Source organism: Equus quagga, chromosome 1 (assembly GCF_021613505.1).
Source record: "Equus quagga isolate Etosha38 chromosome 1, UCLA_HA_Equagga_1.0, whole genome shotgun sequence".
NCBI lineage: Eukaryota > Metazoa > Chordata > Mammalia > Perissodactyla > Equidae > Equus > Equus quagga.
Window position 1 is genome coordinate 175,950,353 of NC_060267.1, and position 27,895 is coordinate 175,978,247.

Consider the following 27,895-nt stretch of genomic DNA (forward strand, 5'->3'; position numbering starts at 1 on the left):
GGGTGTGTACTTTGTGTGCCAAAGGGCAGCCTGGGAGAAAACACTAAGATAACTCACTCTGCCTTCTTCTGCTTTCAGACTCACCTAGTGACCTTCAGGTAATTAATTGGATTTTCATGTATATCAATGTCCAGAATGAAGGAGCCCCAGATAGAAAATACTGCTTGCTTGCTCAATCCATTCATTCATTCATAAACAAATATTTATCGAGTATCCACTATGTGCCAGGCACTATTCTATGCCCTGAGGACATACCAGTGAATGAAAAGAGACCCAAATCCCTGTCCCCGGAAAAGATATATCCTGGTTGGAGGACAGTACTAAAATCAATAAATAAAGTACATACTGTGCCAGATGGTAAGTGTTACGGAGAAAACAAAGCAAGGAAGGGGTGTGGGAGTGCTCCTGTTGGGACTGCTGATTTAAATATGGAGCCAGGAAAGTCAGTGACAAATTGAATGAAAGAGGAGGGAGGGAAGCATGTGAAAGTCTGAGGGAAGAGCATCCCAAACAGAGAGAATTGCCAGCGCAAAGGCCGGGGAGCAGGAAGGTGCTGGGTGTGTCTCAGGAAGCCAGGGTGGCTGGGGCGGAGGGATCCTGGGAGAAAAATAGGAGAGGGGGCCAGAGGGATACTAGGGACCAGATGGTGACTTGAGCCTTCTCTTGGCCGGGAAGGGATATTCCTCCCCAGGGGGATATATATGGTGATTTGGGAATTTGGTGTCTGGTTTATACTGGTGCTTCCTTTGAGCTTGGCTGGAGTGCATCCATCTCTATGAAATTAAACCATTCTTGGAGTATTTGGCATATTTAACTTTCTACACCTGAAAAGTTGAGGCCCTGACTCAGAAACTTGGGGACTCCTTTATGGAAGTGTTCTTAGGGTGACCAACCAGGACCTCAACCTTCTCACCCTGTGTCTTCAACCGATGCTTGAGATATGAGCTCTGCACTACATAAGGTAAGCAGTCTTAATATTCATTGCTGTAATAGTGACTTTATGAAATATCGAGTTGGGGTTTTGCATATAGAGAAAGTGATAACATGGACTTAGAGTTATCAGTGATAATGTTCATTTAAGTATATTAATGGACTTTAGAGTGAGAGAGATCTGGGCTTGAATCAAAGAACTGACGCTGGCTGTGGAACCTTAAGAAAGTTCTTTAAGTTCTCTGAGACTTTGTTTATTCCATTTCAAAGAGGGTGATTGTGAGAATTAAATTAAATAAAAAGGGTGGTTATAAGGATTAAATGAACTAATGTACCCTGTGGGAAAGCCTCGGTGCTCATAACATAGTTCCCCTGCTCATCCCCCGCCCTCAATTTCTTCTTTGCACTGCACGACTAAGAATTGCTGCCCACGTTGAATTACAATGAAATCTTAATTAACCATCAATTTGGCACCATAGGCTTCCAACAAGGCTCTTGAGCACGGGAGCCCAGGCTGTTTCAGCAGAGGCCGACACAATCAGCAGTCCACTTGTGTCCATTAGACTCTCCAGACCGTCCCAACCTCCTACAGAGCTGGGAGGTGAAATGAAATTATAACGGTAAAGCACTCAACATGGTACTTGGCCATTGTTCATCCTCATTGAATGTTAATTTTTATTATTTTTATTCTCCTGTGCTTTTTGGAAACATTTTATGGGCATGTATATGCTTATTAGTTTTGCTATGAAAAAGTATAAAAAGAAAACAAAACTTTGTGAGCAACAGTGGCTTGTTTTATTGATACCAATGGTGACTTAAGATAGTCTTTCTATCCTCGGGTCTGAATATTGGGCGTGAATTGAATGTGAGTTGAATTCTGTGATGTTTAGTTTCATGTGTCAACTTGGCTAGGATATCCAGTTATTCACTCAAACGCTAATCTAGGTGTTGCTGTGAAGGTATTTTGTAGGTGTGGTTAACATCAATAATCAGTTGACTTTAAGCAAAGGAGATGATCTTCAATAATGTGGGTGGGCCTCATCCAATCCATTGAATGGCCTTAACAGCAAAACTAAGGTTTCCCTGAGGAAGAAGGAATCAGCCCTTGCCCGAGAGTTTCTAGACTGAGAGCCTGCCCTACAAATTCTGGACTTGCCGCCCCCCACAATCGCATAAACAGAGTCCTTGAAATAAATCTATGTTTATGTATGTTTATATGTGTGTATATGTGTGTGCATGTATGTGTATGTATATGTACTCCTACTGGTTCTATTTCTGTTTCTCTGGAGAATCCTGACTGATACAGGTGCATGTGGAGCCTTATTTATTCTTCTTTGTCTTTTGTCAGTAATTCTTTATGATGCCTCACTTGCATGACGCAATTTTATTGAAACGAAACTTGCATAGCTCCACACCGCATAATCAGTTTCTTTCAGGCTCACAACAATTTCCTTTTGACCTGGGCCAGGCAACCTGACCCGGACTGGGGGATCCTCCTCCACTGACGGTCACTGGCATAGCCTACTTATGAGGTTCATGGGGCACATGACCTGGGTTCTAGGCGGACAATAGAAAGAACATAAATGCCAAGTGGATAATTTGTCTCCAAAACCACAGATCTATCGAGAGGTCACAGAGTGGAAACTGGTTGGTTTGCTGCTCTCTGGGTATGAATTCGGAGCATAACTAGGATATAAAAACTTGGTTGTCTGAGTGCAAATATATTTGTGCACTGCAATTTTGGAACAAATGCACAGGAGGACAAATTACCCCGAGAAGAGATATTACTGAGAGTGTAAATCTGCTTTTGTTTTTTGCCAACCTGTCCATAATCATATGGAAATAAACCCCTGGTGAAAAGTGAGACAAAAACTATGACATCATCTGAATTTAGTGTCACAGCTCTAAGCTAAAAATCTGGGTGGGTTCCCACTTTCATTTTCTTGTCTCCAAGGTATTTTTTTCCACGTTACTCCTTTTCTGCATTGTAAAGCATTCCTCACAGCATTGTCAGAATTTGAACAAAAACGTCTTTTATCTCATTTCTGATTTACTATTTTGTGATATTGTGATTAATAATAAGAAATATATATTTGGTTTTAGTCCCCGTTTCTGGTACAGAGCTCCTAAAACCTTTGGAATTTCCTAAATGATGAAAGCAACAAAGGTATCCTTTGTTAGGTTAAGGAGGTGACTTTTGGCCCTGCACCTATGGATGGAGACTGGTTGCCAGGAAACCAAACATGTGATTAGAGGGTTGGAACTTTCAGTCCCCACTCTCCCACCCCTGGGGAGAGGGTGGGACCGGAGATGGAGTTCACTCACCAATAGTCAATGATTTAATCAGTCAGGCCTCTGTAACAAGCCTCCAACAAAACCCCAAAGGACAGGGTTTTGAGAGCTTCCGGGTTGGTGAGCATGTAGAGATTTGGGGAGAGCGTCACGTTCAGAAAGAACATGGAAGCTCTGTGCCCTTTTCCCGTAGCTTGCCCTATGCATTTCTTCCATTTGGCTGTTCCTGAGTTGTATACTTTTGTAATAAACCGATGCTCTGCAAGTAAAATGTTTCTGAGTTCTGTGAGCCGCTCTAGCAAATTAACCAAACCCAAGGAGGAGGTCATGGGAACTATCTATAGTCTATAGCCAGTGGGTCAGAAGCAGAGGTAACAACCTGGGCTTGTCACTGGCGTCTGAGGTGGTGGTGGGGGCAGTCCTGTGGGATGGGCCCTGACCTCTGAGACGCTATCTCTAAGTAGGTACTGTCAGAAATGAGTTGAATTGTAGTACACCGAGCTGGTGTGCAGAGAATTGCTTGGACATGTGGGGAGGCCCCCCCTCCCCCCACAAGTTGGAAATTGGGTTCAGGAACCCAAAAAGACACTTTCTTACTGTGTATCTTATCATAAGCAAGCAGTTTTTATGTGTATTCTTTATATACATAAAAAGTGCTCTTTATGTCAAATTTTTATAACTTCCTACAAATTTGGTTGTCAAATAAGCAATGGCAGAGGAAAATTGTGTTTCCAGAAGAAATCAACTTGGAACGCAAACCAGCATAACCTCTTAAGAACCAGCTTCCCTTTGAGAGATCAGGAAGGCTTTGAGTAGTTAATGAGATACCAGATCCTCCAAGAGGGACTTATTGGCCAAGACGGTCGGCGTTCAAGAGGGTGGTAACCTACACTGTGCAGGAAAGCTCAAGACTGAGCAAGGCGACGTCGCCGTGCACAGATAACAGAGCTACGGAAAAACAAGACCGTAGCCTCGAAAAACCTCCACCTTCCACACCTCCATCTGTAATTCCTAGAATGCTCTATTTTTGCAGAATTGCTCTCTAATTCTCTCTTTGTTTTATTTTTGCTTCTCTCTACAATCTTCAATTGGCTTCTCTTCACTTCATTCTTAATTCTTTTTCTACACAGCCATTCCTCTAATTTGCTTTCCTTTCCTTCCTACTGTGAATTTCCTGTATTTCTCTTGCCCCCTCTCCCTCTCAACTTTTACCTCTTCATCTTATTCTTTGAATTTCTTTTCCCTGTCCTTAATTCTTCTTCCTCTCCCACTGATCTGTTGTGGCTTTAATCATTGCTTAGGCGCTTTAAAATCACCCAGTGACTGACATTTTCTCCCTGAAAGGAGAGGGATTTGTGACTGTGCAAAACTAACTACAAAGACCCAACACATTGAATTTTCAGCGCAGATTTTTTCTTTCTTCCGTGGCGCTTTTGCTCAGGATTAAAGATGGACGGCTTATTGCAACTCACAACGGCAAAGCCGTTCAGGCTTGACTTCTCAGCCCCGTGAGTCTGCCGGCGAGGTGTGTCTGGGCACTACGTTTACACTGAGTGCTAGAATTATAAAACTGCCCTTCACTAGGAAAAGCTTACTTGAATCTGCCTGGAAGACAAAGTGCTGGGATTTTATAATGTGGTGACCAGACTCATTCTTCTCCCCAGACCATCCATTTCCCTGAGCCCCAACTCCCTTCATTTTTTACAGTTTGAAACCAAGCACATGAATGGGTTCCCGGGAGAAGGGGGAAGGAGCTTTGTCCGGTCCACCTGGCCAACTCAACCGGAAGTAAGATCTCTACAAAGGGAAGAGCAGTAAAATTAGTAAAATGGATCAGTCCTCAGGACTATATGATTTTACCTCTTCGCTTTGGAAATACTAGATTGCCATGAATATACCAAACTCATTTGACTCTGAGAGATTTCCCGTTAGCTCTTTGTAACTTTAAGTATGGATGATACAGCTTTGTATTTTTCGAAATCATTCTTTCTGCTAAGTTTGGTGGTGAATTCACTTTACCTTTCTCTGTTTCTTGAAGAGCAGGAGTGCACAGCTCTGGGATTAAGTGCCGGAAGTTAATCTCTGCTGTGCGGCTGCATCTGGGAGATCATCACTGTCAAAGGATACTTGTGGTCAAAGCCGTACCACATTCTGAAGAGCCAAGCACTCTCTGTTTTGGTTGTGCTTTTTTCCAAGTTATTTGCTTCCTGGAGAAAGAGAATAGAAAAAGGTATTGGATAAATAATCAATATAAAATATTGACATATAATATCAACATTAGTAAATGATATATACAATATTAATATATTTTCACTATAAAAATACATGTCAAACCAAGCTAAATTGAACCACGTTAAAAAACACTTTCTAGGTGAATGCATCTTCTTCTAAATGATGAAGCAGCTGCCAAGCAAATTAGCTCATAGGTCTTGCCATGTGGATGAGACTCTTGTGGCATAATTCAACATTTAGTTCTCTTAATAATCCCTATTTTATTACACAGCTAAGAAATGTCATTTTTTGACATCAATACAAATGATTTTTCTGTCAGATTGCTGTTGTGGGAACTTTGCAGTTTACTTCTGTCAGATTTGGAGGGTGTTTATTTAAGACTTACAAAAAGGTCAAGACTAAAGGAATGATAACAATCTAACAATGGTCAATTCGTTTTCACCCATTTTCCTTTGGATAGATCATTACCAAAGGCTGTTAGTTTTTGATATCTTCCTGCTTCAATTCTTGAGTTTTGAAAGAGATATTCCTGATGGGAAGCCTGTAGTACTTGAATGAGCTTTTCTCTCTCCTTTTTTTTCCCCAAAAGGGCCACAGTGGGAGAAAGGAAGAAAATGAATTAAGAAGAACAAAAGAGAAAGCACTTGATGCTTGAGAGTAGAGGATAAAAATGTGAGAAAAAGGAAGGAAGGCGAACCTTTTCTGTGAACTTTAGAGACGAATGATAACGAACATTGCAGTTTGAGAAGAAGGAGATTCAGTGGCATTTTTACTTCTTTTGTGTATCGCATTTTGCATATTAAGACAAGAGAATTCCAGACTTCAATCAGTTGTAATTATCTCCATCATTAAAAGAATTTATATCTTAACGTGGACTCCATTGCTGTGTTTGGCCCTTTAGCTTCCACCCTCAAATTGCATCAGGAGTTCGCAGTCCAGTAATAACGTGAACATTCTCAAGAAATTATGGCGCGTGGAAGACAATGGAGAGCCACTGGCTGCTCCTTGCCAGCCCTTAGATGAGCCCAAGTTGATTAACTTTCATTTTATTTTATTTACCTTTTTGCCCATTCCCAGACAGTCCCACTGATGGTTAATGACAACCAGCTGAACGCAAAGGGCCATATTCTGCTCTCTGAAACCTGTGTAACAGCAGACACTGCAGTTCCATCCCCCGCAAACAACATGGGAATACAAGAAAGCAAAATGTGGTCCATTTCTAGTCAGCCATGTATCCTTTGTCCAAAACGGTTGAAGCAGAGACTCACAATAAAATTAAACGCCAAACTGGCAGCCCTTCTCACTGGTTGTTTTAAGATCTCTGATTTCCAATCTTGCACAGTTTCCCAAATGGAGTTCCCCAGTATGCCATTGTTCTACATGGAGTTGATGGAAATTCTGTGCCAATCGTTCAGGAAAGGATAGGTTTGACAGCATTACACAGGTTTCTTATATACAGGGTTTCTCAGAATCTTCCATTTATAAATGAGCATTGTAAATCGTCAAGAGGGAAGTGTTTCTCAAACTTACTTGGCTATGGAACCCATTCCCAAACCCCACCGTGGGGCATCTACAATCTTTTCATGGACCTTCGACTTCCACGGATCCGTTTTCTGAGAGACCTGGCGTGCATGCCCTGTTTTACAGAGTTAGAATTTATTCATCATATTCCCCCAAAAGTAAACCAGGGTGTCCAGTTCAATTTTCATTCTTTCCCTGAACCTTTCTTTAGCTATTTCTATCCCAATAAAGGAATCAGATTTTCAAAATCACTGCTGCGCATAATGTTTTCTTCATCGTCTTGCAGCCTCTGCAGGTTGTTTCTGAGTCACCATCTCCCAAACAGGCACCACATGTTGGGGCTTAGCTGGCAGTACCGCTGTTCACCCTTGACTCGACTAGTTAGCAAACCTCTGCGCCAACAGTGGGGAGTTGCCTCTCTCTTTTTTTTCCGTTCTTTTTCTTTAAGAAGAATAAGGACTTACAGAACTTTATCCATCAACAAGCATGGGTAATTTTTGATAGCTGATAATATCTACTGATGACAAGATAGTCATTGAAGAAAACTGATGGAAAGGAGTGTAAGCAAATTCTTGTTGTTTGTTTGGTTGTTTGCTTTTAAGTAAAGGTAGGCTGTGAGATGGTGAGCTTGGCTGATGGTCAGGGGTCCAGGATTCTAGCACCCACCCTGCAGCAGCCCAGCAGAATGACATTTGCCACGATGACAGTCCCCAGCTCTTGAATGCTTATGGATTCCTAGGTAGCATGCTAGTCACGTTATCCAGTCATTAACTTTTACAGTCATTATTCCTCAATTTTCACAATAATCCATCAGGGTGGGTTGTGTTCTACCTATATTACAGGTGAGGACCTCGAGAGGCCCAGAGAAGGGAAGAGATGAGCCCAAAGTCACACAGCTAGCAAGCAACAGAGCTGGAATCTGAATGTAGGACTGCCTGACTCCAAAGATGACATTCCTTCTGCCTGTATCTCACTCAGCCTTTAAACTTTGGGAAGCAGATGTACGATGGGCCACTTGGGCTGCAGTTTCCTTGTCTGTAAAATGAATTGAGGAAATCAGCCTGGCTGGTGTCTGAGGTCCTAATCATGTGAAAAATACTCTATTTTTATTAATGACGGCAACACTAATAAAAGCTAACACTTCTTGAACACATCCTATGTGCCAGACACTATTCTAAGTGCTTTCCGTATATTAACTCCTTTAACTCTTTTAACAGTTTGGTGAAGTCTGTTCTATGATGGTTCCTATTTGACAGATGAGGAATCTGAGGCTCCTGGCACCTGGAGAGGTTTCCAAGCACACCTGTGGCCCCTCAGCAGCCAAGTTCCTCTCATCTAGCTGGGGCCCCAGGGTGTGAATGGAGAGCAAACCAGGGCCATGGGGTATCTGAGCAGGGAGAAGAGGTCAGGATAGTAGGGTGCTCATGGCGGTTGATGCAGAGCAGCTACGTGAACCCCAAACATAATGAAAATGCATGCCTCCACTCAGCTGGGTGAACTGCTGATGGCTCTGAAAGTGTCTCTGTAAAAAGCTAACCTCACTGTTAGGAATTTCTCTAGACTCTTAGAGAAGGTTTTCAGAGGTCTCCCAAGGTCTAAGGAACCCTCTCTGTCTTTCTTTCCCTTTTCCCTCTCCTTTTTATTTTATTTTACTTCCTGAGGGGAACATATCAGAACTCACCAGCAATCCTGAAAGAGCTTATACTATTTCTGGCAAAACTTCCAGGGTTATTTTTCTGTCAGCTGATGAGAGCAAGAGATATCAGGTAGCATTTTGGAAAAATGTTAACACATGCAATCTTTTTTTCCAAAACTTATTTTACTTGGGAGACTGGAGACGTTATTCATTTCATTACTTTGTAGCGAAATACACTGGGTTCTCATTAGAATAAAACATAGGACATGTTTTCCCAGGTGAGAAAAGTACCACTGATGGCCCAGCATTGACTTTTCTGCTGATCCTAGATAAAATGTTCAGTGTACATCTTAAATATCTGTTGGCCCAGTTCTAGATCCATTCATTTATTTCTCTGAAGTTATTGATGACTTAATAACTTGGTTATGAAAGGCCATCAATAAATGAGTAGAAATAAATGAGTTAGTCTACTGTGTGCGCTGCTTGTTCACCGGGGGCTGAAGATAAATGTGCCAAGGGAAGGCCAGCCTTTGCAGTCACCCTGGAACAGGGAAGGTATCTGATGAGGCAGCACAGAGGGCAAGGCCCTGGAGGGCCCAGATGGGCAGGGGACAGCAGGTGGCATCAATTTACCTGTATTACTCTAAAGCAGAGATGGGCTCACACCCAAGGACAATGGATGTGAGCAGTTACTAGAAGCAGAATCAGGAAGTCGGTGGTATTTTCTTAATCACTAGCAATATTTCTTCCTTTTTGAGTTCCTTTATCCCAGAGGGAAAGCAGTGTGCATTCCGGAATAAGCAGAGGATCCAGAAACTGAAGACCAAGGTTTGGGTTCTGACTCTACCGTTTACCATTTAATAATAACTATCGCTCACCAACTCCGAGCCTGTAAGTGATCACAGCCGTAAATGGGAACTGGAGATTCAAGGGTATCGAGTCTTAACTTTTATTTGCCCTTGATGCTTTTAAGAAGCAGAGTGATATATGTGCAATTTCTGGTCCCTTTATTATCCCCTATTTCTGGGAAAATGTAAAAATGACTGGGGCATTTGATATCTTTCTTTTTTCTCCATAAACAGGGGAGTAGATCAGAGGCTGGGAAGTGACTGAGCACGGTAGGGAGTGAGCAGTTGTCTTTTAAGTGACGCCCTCACCCTTAGCACGGCCCCAGAGAGGGAGCAACAGGAAAATTACCAGTCCTCTTTGTTTTCCGCTTCTTTGGACCCCTGAGAGAAAAGAAAAGGCTCTAGCCAGAAATCTGTGAAAACCAGACCCTAAAGCAAGGAGGGATTGTTTGTTGTATTAACTTCAATGAAAAAGAACTAAGCAGATGGAAATACATTCCTCTCTCAATATCCAAATGTGGGGCCTTCCCTAAGTGATCTGGATGAGTGCTGCTCTGGGACCATCATGTGGGATCGCTCCTCGTTTCTGGAAGATTCAATGGATTAAGAGAGAGAGATTTTCCTATCTACTTCTCAAGGTTTCATATTCAATACTGATGTCAGCGGAAGTTGCGCGGAATGATAACGAAGACAATAATCATCATAACAAATCTGTTGAGGTTCCAAAGCACTTTTTCAAGCAGTGCCTGGGGATGGAATCTGACAGCAATACTCTGCCCCACCATCTCCCCCTACTTTGGAATCTATTTGTGTAATAATTTCAAGTTTATTGCCTAGATTTTCTGATTACCAGCAAGAGGACCAGATTCTGTGCCCTTAGAAAGAAAGATTTCTGGATTCTGAAGAGGGAGCATAATACAATTGAGGGTCAATAGGATTTTTTTTCAAATTTACATTTTAAAAGGTAAATCATGGGGCTGGCCCTGTGGCCCAGTGGTTAAATTTCTGCTTGCTCCACTTTGGCGGCCTAGAGTTTGCCAGTTTGGATCCCGGATGTGGACCTATTCCACTCATCAGCCATGATGTGGAGGTGTCCCACATACAAAATAGAGGAAGACTGGCACAGACATTAGGTCAGGGCAAATCTTCCTGACACACACACACACACACACACACGAAAGGTAAATCATGAATTCTTAACCTCCACATAGAAAGTACTTTATACAAATATTCTTACCTTCCCCCCACCATGATAAATTCATAAATGTTCCAAGAAGGTATAGTTAGAAAATATATGCTTAGGGAGGAAAAAATGGAGTCAAGGATGGGTAAAACTGTTAGGATGACATGTAGATATCATAGATATACTACCAGATGGGCTAAACTCATGGTTCAGCTACAAAGAAAGGGCCAGGTTCAAATAACTTTGTCTGTATAAGAGATTGAAGTTAATCCACAGGCAAATAAATTGTTTGGTTCAGGTACATATAATATTGAGGTGGTTTTAAAATGTATACCCACAAATTCTCTGTTATTTCTCCTTTTAAAATATGGAGACTAATTTCCCTTCCTATTGAGTGTGGACTGTACTTAGTGACTCATTTTTAATCAACAGAATGGGCAGAAGTGCTGGTGTGTTGTATCCAAGGCCATGCCATAAAAACATATTGGGCTTCCTCCTTGCTGTCTCTCTGGGACCCTTGAGGGAAGTCAGCTGCCATATTGTGAGGACCCTCAAGCAGCTCTATGGAGAGATCCATGTGGTGAGGAATTGAGTCTCCTTGCCAATAGCTAGCAAGGAACTGAGGCCTCCTGCCCACATGGAAGTGGATCCTTCAGCCCCAGCGAAGCCTTCAGATGACCATCACTCTGGCTGACATCTGACTGAAACCTCATGAGAGACTCTGAATTGGAAACACTCAGCTAAGTTGCTTTCAAATTCCTGACCCAGAGAAACTGTGAGATCATAAATATTTATTGTCTTAGGTAAACTGATTTTGGGAATAATTATTGATGCAGCGATAGAAAGCTAATATAACTATATACTGGAATCATAAATTCTAGATGTAGAAGGCATTGGAGTGGGAGTTGGGAAGAGATAATAAAATGATGAGGCATAACTCTTTGTGGTTTACAAAGTGTATTCACAAGGGTAACATATTTGTGGTGTAGAAAACGTTTCCCCATTAAAAGCAGATAAAAAATTATCCTAGGCCCAGTACACCATGGCACAGGTTGCAGATTGAATACAAAGACATGAAACGATGGCTCAGCTTACAGGCAGGGGGAAGTTCACCCCATCTCACTGTACCTGCTTCACAGCATTCTTAACTAATGCCTCATTTTTATCATCGTTTAGTTAGTGTGCTAACTCTTTTATATACATGTACACACACGTACCCACGCACACACATCCTAATGGAAAATGCACCTTGGAACAAGAAGATTCCAGCTCATGCCATCCCCTAGTGACAGCACCCCCGAATCACAAACACCACAGCACAGATAAGTCTTACATTTAGACTTGTGATTTGAGTATATACTATTATGTATTTTTCTGAAAACAAAATACAACGGAACAATGTTTCCCCCTACAAAATTACTTCCAAAATTTATAATGGCTGGTCATGAGAGAGTAACTAGTATCGTAAATATATGATAGAATTCAAGTATTGGTTAACAGACAGCAAAGGACTGTGAACTCCAAGAGAAGGAAAACAAATGAGGTGAGCCCTATATTCTCCTTGACCTTCTCTCTAGAGGCCCCGCCCAGTTGTAGAGCAAGGAGGTGGGGTCCAAGCAGAAAGCAGCAGTCTCTCTGAGTTAAGGAACAAGAGATGGGAGCTTGGCGGTTGCTGAAGGGGCTGGAGTTTTGTTGTTGTTCTCTTGGGCAAGTTACTTTCATTCTTTGAACTTCAACTTTATCATTTATAAAATGGGGGTTATAATAGGTATCTTGATTGGTCAAGGTAAAGACTAAGTGTGATTTTATATAGGGCAGCTAATGTATAAAAAAACGCTCACTAAATTGTAGTTGCCATCTTCCTCCACTTCCTCTTCCTCATCGTTATTTCTGCTTTCTACAGCAGGTAATTGCAGAATCTTCAGGTAGGGCAAACATATGGAATTTAGCCATAAGTAGTAGAAAGTTAGTAAGGAGGGCATATACTTTTGGATGTATAAGCCATGAGTAAGTATAACCAAAAAATTCAATGTTGGCCAAGGGAAAACCCGAGATATTTGCTCATTTTATTTTTCTCAAAATACTATTAGTTGTAATGTAACATAAAAAACCCTCATCTAGTTTAGATCAATCCCAGAGCCTAGTATTCTATTTCTGAAATATTTGCGGGAGTGTAGTGTGGAATTTACATTCTATGAGGCCAACTCCAACAGCACAGGAGCAAGCAGGGAAAAATGTTGATCACTGTCAAATCGGGGGGATATATATGTGGGAATCTTTATTCTGTTTTCTGTAAGTTTATTAGGGATATTTGAAAATATTCGCAAGGCAAAGTAAATTTTATTTAATGACTAGATGACCCTACCATCTGTTAATTAATCTCTTCCCTTCCTGAACCTACTTGCATTTCCAGGCTCTGCAGCTCTAGATGACTCTGAGGAAAAGGATCAATTGTGCAGAAGAACAAATACGTTCATCCTTCCGCAGAGGAGCTCTTTCAGATTTTAGGGCATTCCAGGTTACGATTTTCTGAGAGTTGGCAAACAAGTCTTTGTCCACCTTACTCATGCTCTTCATGTGTTTACGGTCACTTCCTGTCTCCCTCCTCAGTGCTGGTCTTTCTGGACCACCTGGAGAAATCCTCATCCTTTTAATCTCTCTCTGTTCAGTTATTAACATTGCTCTTCTCTGGGCTTTTCTCAGCCCTGCTCTGACTTTCTCGAGCTGCAGTGACCAGAACTGATCCACCCAGGTTACATACAAGCATAAATGATGACCTAAACCAGAATTTCAAGGAAGGGACTATTGGAAGCAAAGATAAAATTGGAAGTTAGCATTAAGAGAGCACACAGAGAAGCAAGCATAGCGTTAAAAATTAAAATTATGTTACAAAAGATGAAAATTAACCTCATCGTAACAGTTGGCAGAGTGGAGATGGGAGAAAAATGCATTTTTAAAAAGGGTTGGTTCCATTGCTTCCAAGCCCCAAACCTTGAAGAATTTTTACCTCTATCATACGAAGAATAAAATAAAACTCAACACCACAGCCAATGGTCTGGCCCCTCTCTGTCTCTCACTTCATGTCCATCCGCTACCGCCTTGCTTGCCTGGCTCCAGCCACACTGGCCTTCCTGTGCTCGGCGAGCATACCACAACCCATTGTGACCTGCAGTGCCCTCTGCCTGGAATGTTTGACCCCAGATCCTACATGGCTCGCTGCTACACATCATTAAGGCCTCTGATCGAAGGCTGCTTCCGCAGAGAGACCTGCCCTGACCAGCCAATTGCCTCCCCTCCATTGTTCTCCATACCCTTCTCTGCTTTATTGTCATCATCCTCTGAACTGACAGTCTGTAGTTGTTTCCGTTTCTCATCAGTGTCCCCATTAGAGCACAAGCTCTGGGAGGGTGAAGACTTTGAGGTGGTGCCTGCAGCATCCTCCTCACACCTACATTAGTACTTGACCTGGGTGGGCTGTATGAATGAATGAATGAATGAATGGTTGAATGAATGAATACATGCATGTCAGTTAAGAGTGGAAGTCTGAAAAGGATAGGCACATGAAAAGATGCTCATCATCGCTGATCATCAGGGAAATGCAAATCAAAACTACACTAAGATATCACCTTGCACCCATTAGAATGACAAAAACAACTAAAACAAATAGTAACAAATGTCGGAGAGGTTGTGGAGAAAAAGGAACACTCATACACTGCTGGTGGGAATGCAAACTGGTGCAGCCACTATGGAAAACAGTATGGAGATTTCTCAAAAAATTAAAAATAGAACAACCATATGATCCAGCTATTCCACTACTGGGTTATCCAGAGAGCTTGAAGCCAGCAATTTCAAAAGGGCTATGCACCCCAATGTTTATTGCAGCATTATTTACAATAGCCAAGATGTGGAAGCAACCTAAGTCCCCATCAACAGATGATTGGATAAAGAAGATGTGGTACATATATATACAATGGAATACTACTCAGCCGTAAAAAAGAACAAAATCATCCCATTTGCAACAACATGGACTGACCTTGAGGGAATTATGTTAAGTGAAATAAGCCAGATAGAAAAGGACAATCTCTGTATGACTCCACTCATATGAGGAATTTAAACATGTGGACAAAGAGAACAGATTAGTGGCTACCAGGGGAAAAGGGGGGTGGGGGTGGGCACAAAGGGTGAAGGGGTGCACCTACAACACGACTGACAGACAATAATATACAACTGAAATTTCACAAGATTGTAAGCTATCATTAACTCAATAAAAAAATTAAAAAAAAAAACAAGAGTGGAAGTCTGGAACCAGATTGTCTGGGGTTCAAATTCTGCCTCTTCCCGTTCTGTGTCCTTGTGCAAGTGACTTAACTTCTCTGTATACAGTTTCCTTGTTTGAAATACGGGGATAGCAATAGTGCCTCTCAGAGGGCTATCTTGGAAACTAAGTGAGTTAGTAGAGATCAAGAGCTCAGAACAGTGTTACCAACAACAGTCAGTACGCAACAATATTAGGATGATCATGAAAAAATGGCAAAGAGGGAAAAATAGTGCAGCCCTTCTCGGGCGGCAGGAGTTTCTATTAAAAGATTAAGGCAGGTGTGGTGCTCCAGCGGGTCACTGTGTCCGTAATGTTGTGCTTCCGAGGACACAGAATCAATTACAAGGAAAATTTCCTATGGGGGGGTGGTGTCTGAGGTTTTTCTGTTTTTGATTTTTAACATTTAAGAGACAAAATTCTCCACTGCAATACCCTCAATTTCTCAAAGTAGCACATTTGCCTAGAGTACTTACTTAAGTTTAAAACCTGCCCATGGAACATGCTTTCTGAAGCTTCTGGGTCTGGTACAAGTAAGAATGTAATGCCATTCACAGTCTAAAGGTGTTACAAGGCAAAAAGGAAAATCGTGATGTTGCTGGTTAGTCTCAGCTACAAGTTCTTATTTCCTGAAGGGTATTTTACTCTCCATAAACAGAGCAAGAGGAAATTCCTTTAAAAATATGTACATACCATTACATATGCTTATTATTGATTTTGAGAGTATATGATCAGTAATTGCCATCACTATTTGTGAAATCTTTAGCTTTTTGTAAGAATAGAGTATTTTTCTTTTAGAGGTTGACTGATGCAAAGATTATCCTATTTGTTAACGCCAGTGCATGATAATAAATGCAAGCCAAGTGGAAACACGCAACCCTCCTAAGCATGAGTTTATGCTCCGTCATCTGACAAAAAAAGCAATGCTGATATAAGCAAAGAGCTGTCAGGCAAAATGAGGGCAGAGAGGTTCCTGACACATGGTTTGGAAAGTACCAAAAACCCACCTCTGTCCAGGTTGAGCGGTAGCTGCATGGACACTGTGGTTTGTAACCTCTGGCCCACGCCCACTGTTTCCTGTACTTGACACTGATGATAAGAATTATTCCAAGATGTGGAGAAAACCTCTTTCTGAAATGTAGCTGTCTTGGTAGTCAAAAATTACCAGGAATAAAAACACTTCCAGGATACTTCTTAAAAATAAAATTATTTTGAAGCAGCAGCAGTTCAGCAGGAACCATGCAGATGATAACAAGGCTAGTTAGTTTGCATTTGGATGGCTCTTGAAGCATCCTCTCCAGGAAGGTCCGAGTGGGAAACATCTTTTAAAACATGGCAGCCTGTGAAGTTTTGTACTGCTTGAGGAGAGAGTATGATTTTCCCCTCTAATGATAATAATCCAGTATCTTAGTGATTATTATTTCCTTTTCCCCCCTTTGGCTACCAGAAAGCTTACTTGTGGTTCAACTGAAGTCAGTATATAGGAACTTATGATCTGCTTGTTCATAATTCTTTTTACTTGTCTGGTTTTGACTTTCTGCTCTTACTAATTTTCTTTTGCTGATTTTTAAAATTCTTTAAAAAATATTTTGCTATTATTTCATTAAATGTAGTGGTGTGAGCTGCTTCAAATCCTTCATAAGAGAAGACGGGTTTAACTAAATAAAGTTAGGTAGTTTTTATAAACAGAATTTCACTCGATTGTCCTGACAACCTGGAGAAGTGGACATTACTCTCACTCACACTTTACAGATAAAGAAAACGAGATTCAAAGATATGAAACCTTGCCCTAGATCCAAATACCATGTAGTTTTCACTGTACGATGTCATTTATCTAACAAAAAAATACTTTCTACTGGTTTCAGTTATTCAGATAAGAGTTATTACTGAATTAACAATGGTGTGAATGAGCTAAAATAAAATACATTTAAATTGGAAAAAGAATGAGTTAGGCTACTAGGTAATCTTACCCATAATTATACGTGATTGTAAAATATTAGGCAGTTATGGGAAGGTGAAATGTTTTCTTTCATGAATTTTCTTATTCTATCTTTTCTCTTTTAAAGAAAAAGATGTAAGAGAAGGACAAAATTTAGATAAAAGTTTTGCTTGAAAGTAGGAGAATGGATTGGTTGACCTCTATGAGATGAAAATGCTTTGTAAGAATCAGCTACCACCAGCCCTTACTAACTTCTCATTACAGCCCACCAGGGTGAGGAGACAGGCTTTGATCCGCTTCCTAAGGTCACCAGGCTGGCCCTCATCCCCGTGCGCTGGCACCCCGCTGTCCTCATCCTGTAGTTAGGTGTGTTTTCTGCGCAATGAAGTCTGTGAAAATAGCCCCAGCCTGGCCTTGGAACACAAGTGACAAAAAAATTCAAAGTACATGTGAGCCAGGATCATCAGCAACTTAATTTTCCAGCACATAGTCTCTGTCCTTCTTGATGTCTGTGTGAACCGGGACAGCGGCAGTTCCTGCCCGGCAGCACCAACTAGCTGTGCCTTATTGACGGATTGCGGGGAAAAAGCCTGCCCTCCAAGAGAGACGGGTCCTCTTCCAGTCCGGAGAAGATCATAACAATTCATTAAGCAACATCACTTATCCACAATGTGATTCTATCACGTCTGTGTGCTTGCAATTTCGCCGAAAGGTGCAACATTTCTACACAATTGTTTGTTTTAAGGGCTGAGTTAAAAATGACTAATGCAAAATTGCTGATGACGGATTCTACTCCAATGTTAGGCTCACGTCAGAGTTTGGAGAATACACTTCCCTTACTTGAGGGAACAGCACATTGTTCTAAACGAGTTTCCCTCAGGATTTTCAGGTCTCAGCAGATAACGGTTGCTCAGCTAAGTCAGGAATGGATCACCTAGACGGTTTTGCCTTGCTTTTGCAAATGTTCAATTTTCTGTATCCCTAGACCTGATAAATGAGAAGTCATGCAGGAGAAACGGGTCCATTTTTTGTGAGCCCAACACTCATCGGACGTGCATCGGGTTAGTTGCACTGAGCTCGCCGAGCTGGCCTGTTGCCGGGCAGGGATCTGAGCCCTAGGCTGCCTGATTCCGAGAGCTGTGCTCTTGCTCCTGCTCCCGCACTGCAGAGATTCCAGGCTTCCTACTGCCACAGAGAGGGCACGAGTGTATGCTAGTTCAAAGCACTTTAGATGTTACGCAAAGGTTATTGACACCCTGATTCCCATGTATTTTACAGCCATCTGATTTGTTTTATCTGTGGAGGCGAGCCCCTTTAGAATAGGCCCCTGGGCCACATGGTGGACAAGCTTGGAACACTGCATGGAACAGAACATTTCACATCTCTATACTCCATGCATTGGCTTCTTTGACTTGCCTGGTGTGAGGAGGGCCTCTCCTTCAGATCTTCATCCAGATCCATGCCAACTCTGTTAAAGAAAACAGAAAACTGTAAGGGCCTTGCTGCAGATGAGGCGAGACCGTCTTGTGCATCGGATCACCTGAACCAAACACAATACGAATCAGGTTTGGCAGAAAACCATCCTGCCTCTCCCGGAATCAAAAGAACTTCAAACAGATTCATGGCCAGTGAGCCCTTGCACAGCTGGGCCTCAGCACAGCTGGTGAGACGGAGCACCAACAGCTGCTCCTTGCTGCTGTTTTTCCCAACAAGGGCAGGAGCCTGAGATCCCGCGATAGGAGCCCTCAGGAAAACGACCTCCACAGCCCAAGACAGGAAACCTGGAGGAAAGGCCACCTGCCACCCCTGCAGGACTCATTGACCAAACTGCTCCGGGAACGGGGGCAGGGAGTGGGGGGGGCTCAGGCTGGAGCAGGATCCCAGAGACAGAAAAAACCGGTCCTTTGTCCAGATGCTCTCCGAGGCTGCCTGGAGGGAGGATGCAGGCTTATGGGGCCTGAGGCTTACACAACTTGGGGGGCTCCGTTTAAGGAAATTAATACAAAAATACAAATAGGAAAAAATTATGAATGAAAGTGACTCTTTAGAAAGAAAAATAAACTACAAAACATTTCATAATTTTAAAATCTGGCAAGTGTAAAAGATATCTCAAAATCTATAAAACACTTAATATTCTAATGAATTAACTGCCTGACACATCTCTAAAAGAACCTCCTCCTCTGTAAATGTTGCTGGCATACTTTGATACTCTCTTTAGATGATAATGATTTGAATGAGAGAACCGGAAGATAAGGAAGTCTTTCCTCCAGCAAGACTGATCAGACTATTGATAACGGGGAGTCATTCAAGCCTGCTTCCTCACACAGACACACCTGCCATGTGAGGTACTGGGGCAGGTTAACGCCCTCAAACCCAAGATTTCTGATAGATTTCATTTCGTGAGATTCTCATAAACAACGCCCAGTGTGCTCATCAGTATATATGCTGCATCACTGAGAATGTTACTGAATTTCCCTGTTGACGGGGCATCAATGAAAGCAGAACCCTCCACTGTGAATTTTACACATCTCCTGATTGAAAGAATTTTCCACAGACAGCTTCTGGCTCAGAGCAATTAAAGCCTTGTTTTCCTCCACTAACCATGGACTTCTAAGACATGTCCATCTTTGATGCAGCCTTGTGGCGCTATTGCTATAAGCTGCTCCTGCACAGGGATGGCCAGCAGTGACCTGCCCACGCACAGAAGTGACTGCAGACCACACAAACCTATCCCACTATATATAAACTAAATGCATTTCCAGTTCTGCTTTCCCTTCGTCGGACCCCCCAAATGCTCAAAGCCACTCCAGGGCCAACTGACCAGAGGAGACATATGACAGAGGGGAAGTTGTAGTGGAAAGAAACGGCCATCCAACCCCACAGCGGTTAAATATATTCCTTTTGCAAATCTTACAAAAACACAGGACCATGGGAACATGATGCTGGGGCTCTTCCCAGGGCCTTGGAAGGCCCAGAGCAAGTGAGGGGCCTGGAGCTTGAACTTCCTCTGCTCCGGACAGTGGGCCTCTGCCTGCAGTGGGGCCGGGTCGGGGGCAAGGGGGTGGGGGGAGCGGCGCCCAGACACCTGGCTCAGGCTCCACCAGGGCCTTTCCTGGGAACGCACAATTTCTAGAGCTTTAGAGTCTTTCCTTGGGCTCCTGCTCCTGTAAACACTTCTTCAGGCCCCTCGTAGTTGTAGTTCTGTTCTCTGGTGGGGGAAGGGAAGGCAGGAGACTCGTCAGCGTGTCAAAGGAAAGCGGCAGCGGTGGAGAGGCAGCTGCTTAAAATACCTCTGATTCTTGGACACTGGGTGTCCTCTGGGCGGAAGAGCCCGTCGCTCTAACCCAGGGGTTGGAGTGGGTAGCCAGTCATTGCGTGCTGAACTTTTGGCCCTCAGGTAACTGGGAAGGGGCTCTGTGGGGACTAACCTTTGATTCCTTAGAGTAGCAAGAGCGATTTGATCTATTTCACTGAAGTTGGAGGGTGAGAAGGAAGGGAGGAGGGAAGAGGGAGGGAAAGGAGGAGGGGGAGGAAAGAGAAAAAGAGAGAGGGTAGGGAGGGGGAGAAGGTGGCAGGGAGGAGAATAAGAAGGGGAAGTGAAGGGCGGAGGGAGGCTGGAAGGATGCAGGAGGTGAGAGGAGGAAGGAAAGGAGGAAGCGGTAGGGGAGAGAGAGTGGAGGGGGAGTTAAGGCCCAGCCTCCCGAGGTGGGTCCAGGCAGTGACCTTGGGGTGCCACTGGCCTGAGTCCAGATCCTGTGAACAATGGGGTCCAAGAGTTGAGGCCCCCGGCCCCCTCTCTCAGGAGCTGGGCCACCCTCAAGCCTCGGGTGAGGATGAGTGCACCAGCTGACGCTGGGAGCCCCTAGGAGCCTCTGTTACTGGGTGAGCCTAGATCCGCCCCTCCCCCCACCAGGGGCTACCGGGCACCTTGGAGGCTGTGAATTGAACTGAGGGTCCAGAAGTAGCTGCATCTGTTTAGAGCCTTTTTCTAGTTATCTGTGTAGAAAACTGGTGAGAACAGAAATCAGGTTTCACAAGCCACCCTACGTTTAAAGTTTGAGGCAGTAGTGAGGTTTTCCTCTAAAATTTAAGCTTTCCTCCCCAGCAGTGATCAAAGCAACCGTTTCTAGTTTCAATTATTCCAGCAGCCAGATGGAGCTGAGCAATGACGGCAGCGGATTAGGTTCTTCAGTTTTGTGCGGGACTCCGTGAAAAGCACCTCGGAGGCCTGCGACATGATGCTGCTCTACTGGGAGCAAACACGTGCCTCCTCCCTCCTCCGTCTCAGGAAGGTCGGGGTCTGCTCCTGAGGCCGGGTTTGCAGCCTGCTTGGCCTGGAGCAGACTAAACATCTCAAGCGGCTTGAGGAAAGAGAAACCCTGTGAAAGTTATTTCCCTTCTGGGGCAGCTGGGGTGAACAAAACAGACTTAGTCCCTGCCCTCACAGGGCATACGATTTGGCAGATCTAATTAGAAAAGTCTAAAAAAAAAACGTGTTCTAGTTTAAGCGCTATGAAGGAAAGGCACATAAAAACGATGCCTTCCTTCACTTATGATTTTAGCTCCTTTTGATAAAAATCTTGCTGAGATCTGGCTCCCTGCCTTAAACAGAGTGTGATGGGGATACCTTGCTCATTACTCGAGGTCTCAGTATCGCCACCGGCCCCATAAAATCTCACCGTTGCCGTGTTATAATGACTTCTTGGACGTACACGAGCCTCTTCAGGCCCACATTAAATGGTCCCCGGCTGCTATGCTTTTTCTTTCTGAAATTCCTGTATCTGCCAGTTAGATGGCCTTGCTTTCTTGCCTGCAACGATTGTTGCATGTTCTCTCTATGTGTCCCCGCTTTTAATTCAGTATGGGACCGATAACCTCATAGTCGAATTTAATACTTTTTTTCTTTTCAAGTTTATAATACACACACATACACACAACAAAATAATAAAATTGAAATCTTATAGAAGGGCTTACAAGAAAACGCAGTTGTTCTCTGCCCCACCTCCCCCGCACACCCCCAGGGCAACTCCCTATGCCTCTGAGGGCCACTTTCTGCCTTTTCTCGATTGTGATACAGAAACTGATATCGGCATGCATGGCACATTCACGCAGCATCCCCAGGGTTAAGCCAACATGCCAGCTGCATCTGTATCTCTTACTCTCCTCTTTAAGAAAGCAAGTCAGAATGTGAAAGTGACATTCTTTTAGGGTTAACCTTGAATCCACTCACTTCTATGCATGAAAGATCATTTACACACTATGGGTTCTTGAGAGATTATTAGAAAGAAGACACGATGTCATCCGGCTTGTGGTGCCATGTGTGTATACAGCAGCGCCCAGGTGAGATCACAGGCGGATGGGATGAAGTCCAAGCTCTGTGTTATCCAAGGCTCTTAGCACCTTCCCCACAGCATACAGCCACGCTTTCTGCTCGTCTGATCCGCACACAGTGTGCCAGGGTTGGAACTGCACCTGTCTGTGTTTCTGAGCCCAGTACTCAGTATGGTCCCCGAGCTCTGGCCCTGCTCGGATCTGCCAGTGCCTCTCCCATCAACTGAAACCCCTCCCTCCAAACTCCAGCTGGTGATCTGGGCCATCCTGGCCACTACTGGGCACCTGGGATGCCCAGCCACCTTTCCTGAACTTCCCACTAATGCCCTCCTCTTCTGATCACCACGTGGACCGCCCATCTTGTTGCCCTAACTTGGTTCAGATCCCCCATCACTTAAAGTTCTCGCTGACTTGGACTGCAAGTAGCTGTACACCTCCAACTCTGTTCTCTGCTCCAGACCTGGCCCTGATGTGGCACCTGTGATCACCCTGCTCTGGCCATGGCACCCCAGGCCTCCTCTGTGTTCACCGGTCTGACTGTACCCAGCCGTGCAGGGCAAGCCTGTGCTCTTCACCGTATTGCAGCTCTAGCTGGCATCCCAGGACTCAGGACCACCCTGTGGTTGTTGAGGGCTCGGGGAAAGGCAGCTGTGAAGAGCCGCTCACTGCTGTGTGATTGCATCACTCACTGTGCCTCAGTTTCCTTGTTAGTACAGTGAGGATAAAAACAGAACCTGCCTCCCGGGTTGTGGTGAGTATGAAACAAGGAAATACTTGTAAAGCGGACAGCTTAGGAACTGGTACCTAGTAAGCTCTCAGGAAGTATTAGCAGTTATTGTCCATGTTATTATTTTTATCATTATCAGTGCTTTTTTTTTGTTTAACAGTGGGCCCAGAGCTCGGTCCTGCCATGCTCACCGCTCACTGAGGTCAGAGAGCAATTTTCCTAGTCCTCAGATCTGCACTAGGCAACAGTAACAGCTACAACTGGGCCACAGGGAGTGGCCAGTGTATGGCAGAGATTTCTGATTTCATAGGAAAATGTCATTTCTGTTGAAGGAGGGCTAAGCTTCCTAGAGTGGAATTTATTTACAATTTACTGGTAGGCTAGCGGGGTGAGAGGGCAACAAAGAAGGAAAGGAAAGTGTCTGAGGAAGGACAAGAGAGGGATTGGGTAGGACTGAGCAGAAAGAGAGCACAGAGAAGGAAGGGGGAGAGGAAACACGTATTTGCGTAAGGAACAGGCGCAGCTGGTGCATAAGTCATTATAAAGGGCCTGCGGCCTTAGAAGGGGAAGCCAAGGGCGGATGGATGAACAACCACACAGCCCAAGAAAATTTCTAAAAATATAGAGAAATGATGAACCAGCAAAGGATTAAAAAGCAACTAAAAAAGCTGGTTAAAATTTTATACTGGGTTTTGCATTCTTGATGTACCTTTTAATTTTAAGCAAGTTGGGCGCTTCCTCTGTGGTATTCAAATGAAAATGGAAGCGAGCTCTGCACACACTGCCAGCTGTGCCCCGGAGCAGCTCGTTCCAGGGTCCTCGTTCACAGCGAGCGGCCAGCTCCATTTTAGAGCAAAGCACTCTGTGCACCATAACGCACCCCCTTCCATCGCACCTCCATTCTTGCGTGAGTGTTATTAGACTTATTGAAACCTCAGGATGCTCCCATATCCAATCACGGCCAGAAAGAACGCTCCAAAGGTGGGTTTTTCTTAGAGGGGAAGTAAGATAAGTAACTAACAAAAGGCTCACTTCTCCCATTAAAGCTAACGAAATCCATTCTGATCCTTATCACTTAGCACCTCCGGAAAGGCACGGAAATACTGCTAGGGCTTAGTCTCATTGTGTGAGTTCCAATAGTCTTAGGTGTGGTTTGGGTTCTTTCAAGCCCCTGCTGACAGGGGCTGGGTGGTGGCGGAGGAGAAACCAATTCTTCTAAGAACTGTATTTGATGGCCACGTGTAAAAAATGACATTTTCAGTAAAGGAAGAGTGACTGGATATTGAGCACACAAATACAGCAAGACAATGGAGGAGTTTGAAAGTCACCCGCTGAGGTTGGGGACTGTTGTGTAGCCTTGAGAACATCACACAGGGACCCAAATCTGGTACTTCACCCCACCCCCACCCCATAGGATTCGAATGAATATCAGTGGAGCTTGAGTATGACCAAAATTAATCGGAAATAATTAATCATTCAAATATTTTAAATTTGTGTTGGGGAAATAAGAAAATGAACTATAGTAAGCTGAAAAACTCGCCTCGTTTTATTCGTTATTTCAGTGTGGTACAGTAGCTAAGAGCTGGGACCCTGGATCCGGGCTGGACGGGTTCAAATCTCACTTCTATCACCGACTGCATTTGTAACTTCGGGACAAATTACTCAGCCTCTAAACCTCAGTTTTCTCAACTATTGATGGGGTAAGTAATATGTGGTTAGACAGTGAGGGTTATGCATGTTGAGGTGGGCAGAGTTGTTTTAGGTGAGATCAGAAAGTAATTTGAGGCCAAATTATACAGGATCTTGAATGCTAAGCTTAGGAAAGTGTGTGTGTGTGTGCTTTTTTCCCCCTGTAGCAGTAGGAGTTGAAATAATTAGATTTACACTCTAGAAAAATCACTAGTGGCAAAATTGTGATATTAAGAAACTGGAGGCATGGTGGGCATTTAGTAGACTACTGCAATAGTCCAATCAAGATGCCATTAGAGTCTAAACTAAGATAGCAGTGGTGGAGAAGAGATAGATTTGAGAGATGTGCACATGGAAGGGTAGTGGTGGTGGACAGACCGACTGTAAAGTGAAGGAGAGGCAAGTATTGAGATGTTTCTGAGTTTCTACTCAGGACATCTGAATGGTTCACCCCTGCCGGTAACCATATTACAAGAGAAATATGTGTGGGAATCTTCGCGAGCTCCATCCTATTAGGAAGATGGGCCGGAAGCTCAGGGTCAGTAGAGTCTGAGCATTTCTATTATGAGTATAGCAAGGTCAGTTCTCTACAGTCTTATCAGCTCAAGAAAAATAGCCCCTCCTCCTTAAGAGTTTTGGCTATTTGCTTGTCTGAAGTGAAGGTTGAGACCAAACAATAAAGTCCAAGGAATGAAGGAAGGATAATGGGTGTTTCAAGGCCAAGACCCACAGACTGGGAGCGTTCCCGGAAGCTGGAGAAGGATGTGTCCCATTCAGTATTTGAAGACAGTCCAGCATCTTATTTAAGAAGGGCTACAGAGAGACTGGCAGGAAAGAGGCTTAGCAGAGTAATTTACCATGATCTTGGGAGAGTGGTGAACATTTTCTGGAAGAAGGCTGTGGCAGTAGATACAGGAAAATTTCAGTTTGGGTTCATTGGCACTATACGGGACAGCAGCACATTGGGGTTACTCAAATACAGTCAATGTGGGCTCAATATCAGGAAAAGCAACAGTCCTCCCGTTTCTTGTTTGCTTTCAAGTGAAGGACGATGGCTCACATCAGCGGCGTGAGAGTGAGTCCCTTGATCAGCGACTGGGTAGATGATGCTACACCTCTATGAGAAGACTGGTTTTAGGGCACAAAGGTAAATGTATCACTCAGAGGCAACTCTGATTTTGAATTTGGGGAGTGATAAGATGGCATATCTGCCAATGAAGTGAAGGAAGAAAGGGAGGTTCCATAATTTGGGGACCTGAAGCATGTGATGTGACTGTGGACTCCCCTAGAAGAGGAAGATACAAGTCTGGGGATGCTGCTAAGGGTAGAGCCACTCCTCTCAGTTTCCATGAGTGCATGGACACACTGTCTTCTGTTGGTCTCCTGTATGCTCTGTTTGGTTACACTTTCCCACCCCTGGGACTTGGCTGATTACCAAACTGAAAATGGCTGGATCACAGGTTCATGTGACATTCCTGTCCTGGTATACTGAGCCTTGCCACATGACGTTGTTTTTCTCCCACGAATTATGGATGTGGAACCGATTCCATGGGTCACTGTCAGGCTGATCAGACTAAAGAAAAGTCTAGTCTCTCTTTAACTCTTTGCTGACCCAGTTTACAGAAAATACTAAGTAACAACTAACAAGAGGCACGTAGTATAATAATCGAGTTAGACACCCTGACAAGTTGGTCCCATCATTTACTTGTATGACTACAGGCAAGAAGCTGTGCCTCAGTTTCCTTTTCCATAAAATGGAATATGAATAGTAACTATCTCACGGGGTTGTTTAGAGATAATGCATGTAAGGAGCTCAGCACAGGACTACACCCAGAAAGTGCTCAGGAGAAGCAGCTGCCGTTCTCGTGGTGGCGGTTGATGCTGTCTTTGCTACTTAGGGCCTTCTGAGTGAAGATGTGACTGTGGCCATCTCCAGCATAAGAGTTCTGTTTTACCCTTCCTCATCTGATCCTAAAGTTGATTTTCCTTGCGACTTCTGGTTCAGCGGAGGCTTATTGACAGTAAAGACTAAGAAGAGTAGGTGTACTCTGGCTGTGGAGATGATGGGCCATGGGGCTGGTGTTTACAATCTCTGACAATGTAGAAATACATTTGGGAACACGTAAGTGTGCTGAAAACATTATGTTCTTCGAGAAATAAACACCAATAAACGAGCACATGTCTCAGACACAAATGCAGGTCTACACTCTGTTCTTTAAGTTTGGCAAAACTTCCCCTGAGTTTGGAGTGTTTAGTTCTGCCAAGATGTAAGCTAATTTCAGGCTACAGATAAGAGCCAATTAGAAACCAGATTGAGACTGAGTGTGCAGACTAATTTCTTTTGACCTAAGCCGCACGCACACTGACACCTTTTGGTGGGAAGACAGATGCAATAGCTTATCAAGATGGCTGGCCTTTCTTCCCTAAGTCTTCACTCTGGGTGCCCTGCCTGGGCAATTAGGGATTCATCAGAGCCACGTGCATGTCCCCAGAAAAACTATCCTTTCAAGTGCATTAGCTTGTTTAAATTCTAGTGTGTAACCAGGTGGGGCATCTTCGCAATGTCAAACTGAAGATGTTGTATGAGGAAAAAGAGAGAGTTTACTACCGAATATAAAGTGGTTGTAGGAGTCTGCTTTACATGTTGACGTGAGACCAAAAGTGGCGGAAAATAAATCCCAGACTGTCAGGGGTCTGAGTGAGAGTGGAAATCTTACAACCTGGAAACTCTCGTGGTGACTTCAGGGTCAAACAAACAGACTCCTGTGACAATATCGGAAGTGCACCCCCTCCTCCCACTCCAAACCATCCCGAGCGATAAGGGACTCCGGGTGGGGCTGTGGTCTAGCCCCAGCTCTCCATTCAGGAGCACTCTTGGTGTGCAGTGCGGGTCGGAAGGGCTATCTCAGAGCAAGTCTTCACATTGCTGCTCGTCGACGTGCCCAGGCTTCAGTGAGAAGGAGCCTGGATGGGAATGTGTTCTCTTGATGCAAGGAGCATGTTCTCCCCCTGAGAAATCACCCACAAAAGTCAAGAATGGACTTTGACACTGAGGGGAAAATACATAGAACATACATATAGTTATGGTTCATAAACTTCCTCTACGCAATCATCTGGGAGAAAAGTTGAACCAGTCAAAGTAAATGATGACCAGGAGACATTTATGTGAAATGACATCCTGGAAATAACCCTAAGAGGAGAACGACAAAACTTGGCAAAACTGATGGATGTTTACCCATAGCGCAACTGATG

The 27,895-nt window shown here is 43.8% G+C and overlaps 1 protein-coding gene across 2 annotated transcripts in view; it reads right to left on the reverse strand.

Moving 5' to 3' along the window:
- The window catches only part of SLC9A9 (solute carrier family 9 member A9), a 510,438-nt gene that overhangs the window by 90,311 nt on the left and 392,232 nt on the right, over positions 1-27,895 (reverse strand). For both annotated transcript variants that reach the window (XM_046685210.1, XM_046685217.1), the window contains exons 13-14: positions 18,313-18,364; positions 5,350-5,429 (exon numbers count right to left, since the gene is read on the reverse strand). In XM_046685210.1, coding sequence (XP_046541166.1) covers positions 5,350-5,429; positions 18,313-18,364 — 132 coding nt within the window. The remainder of the gene's footprint in view (positions 1-5,349; positions 5,430-18,312; positions 18,365-27,895) is intronic.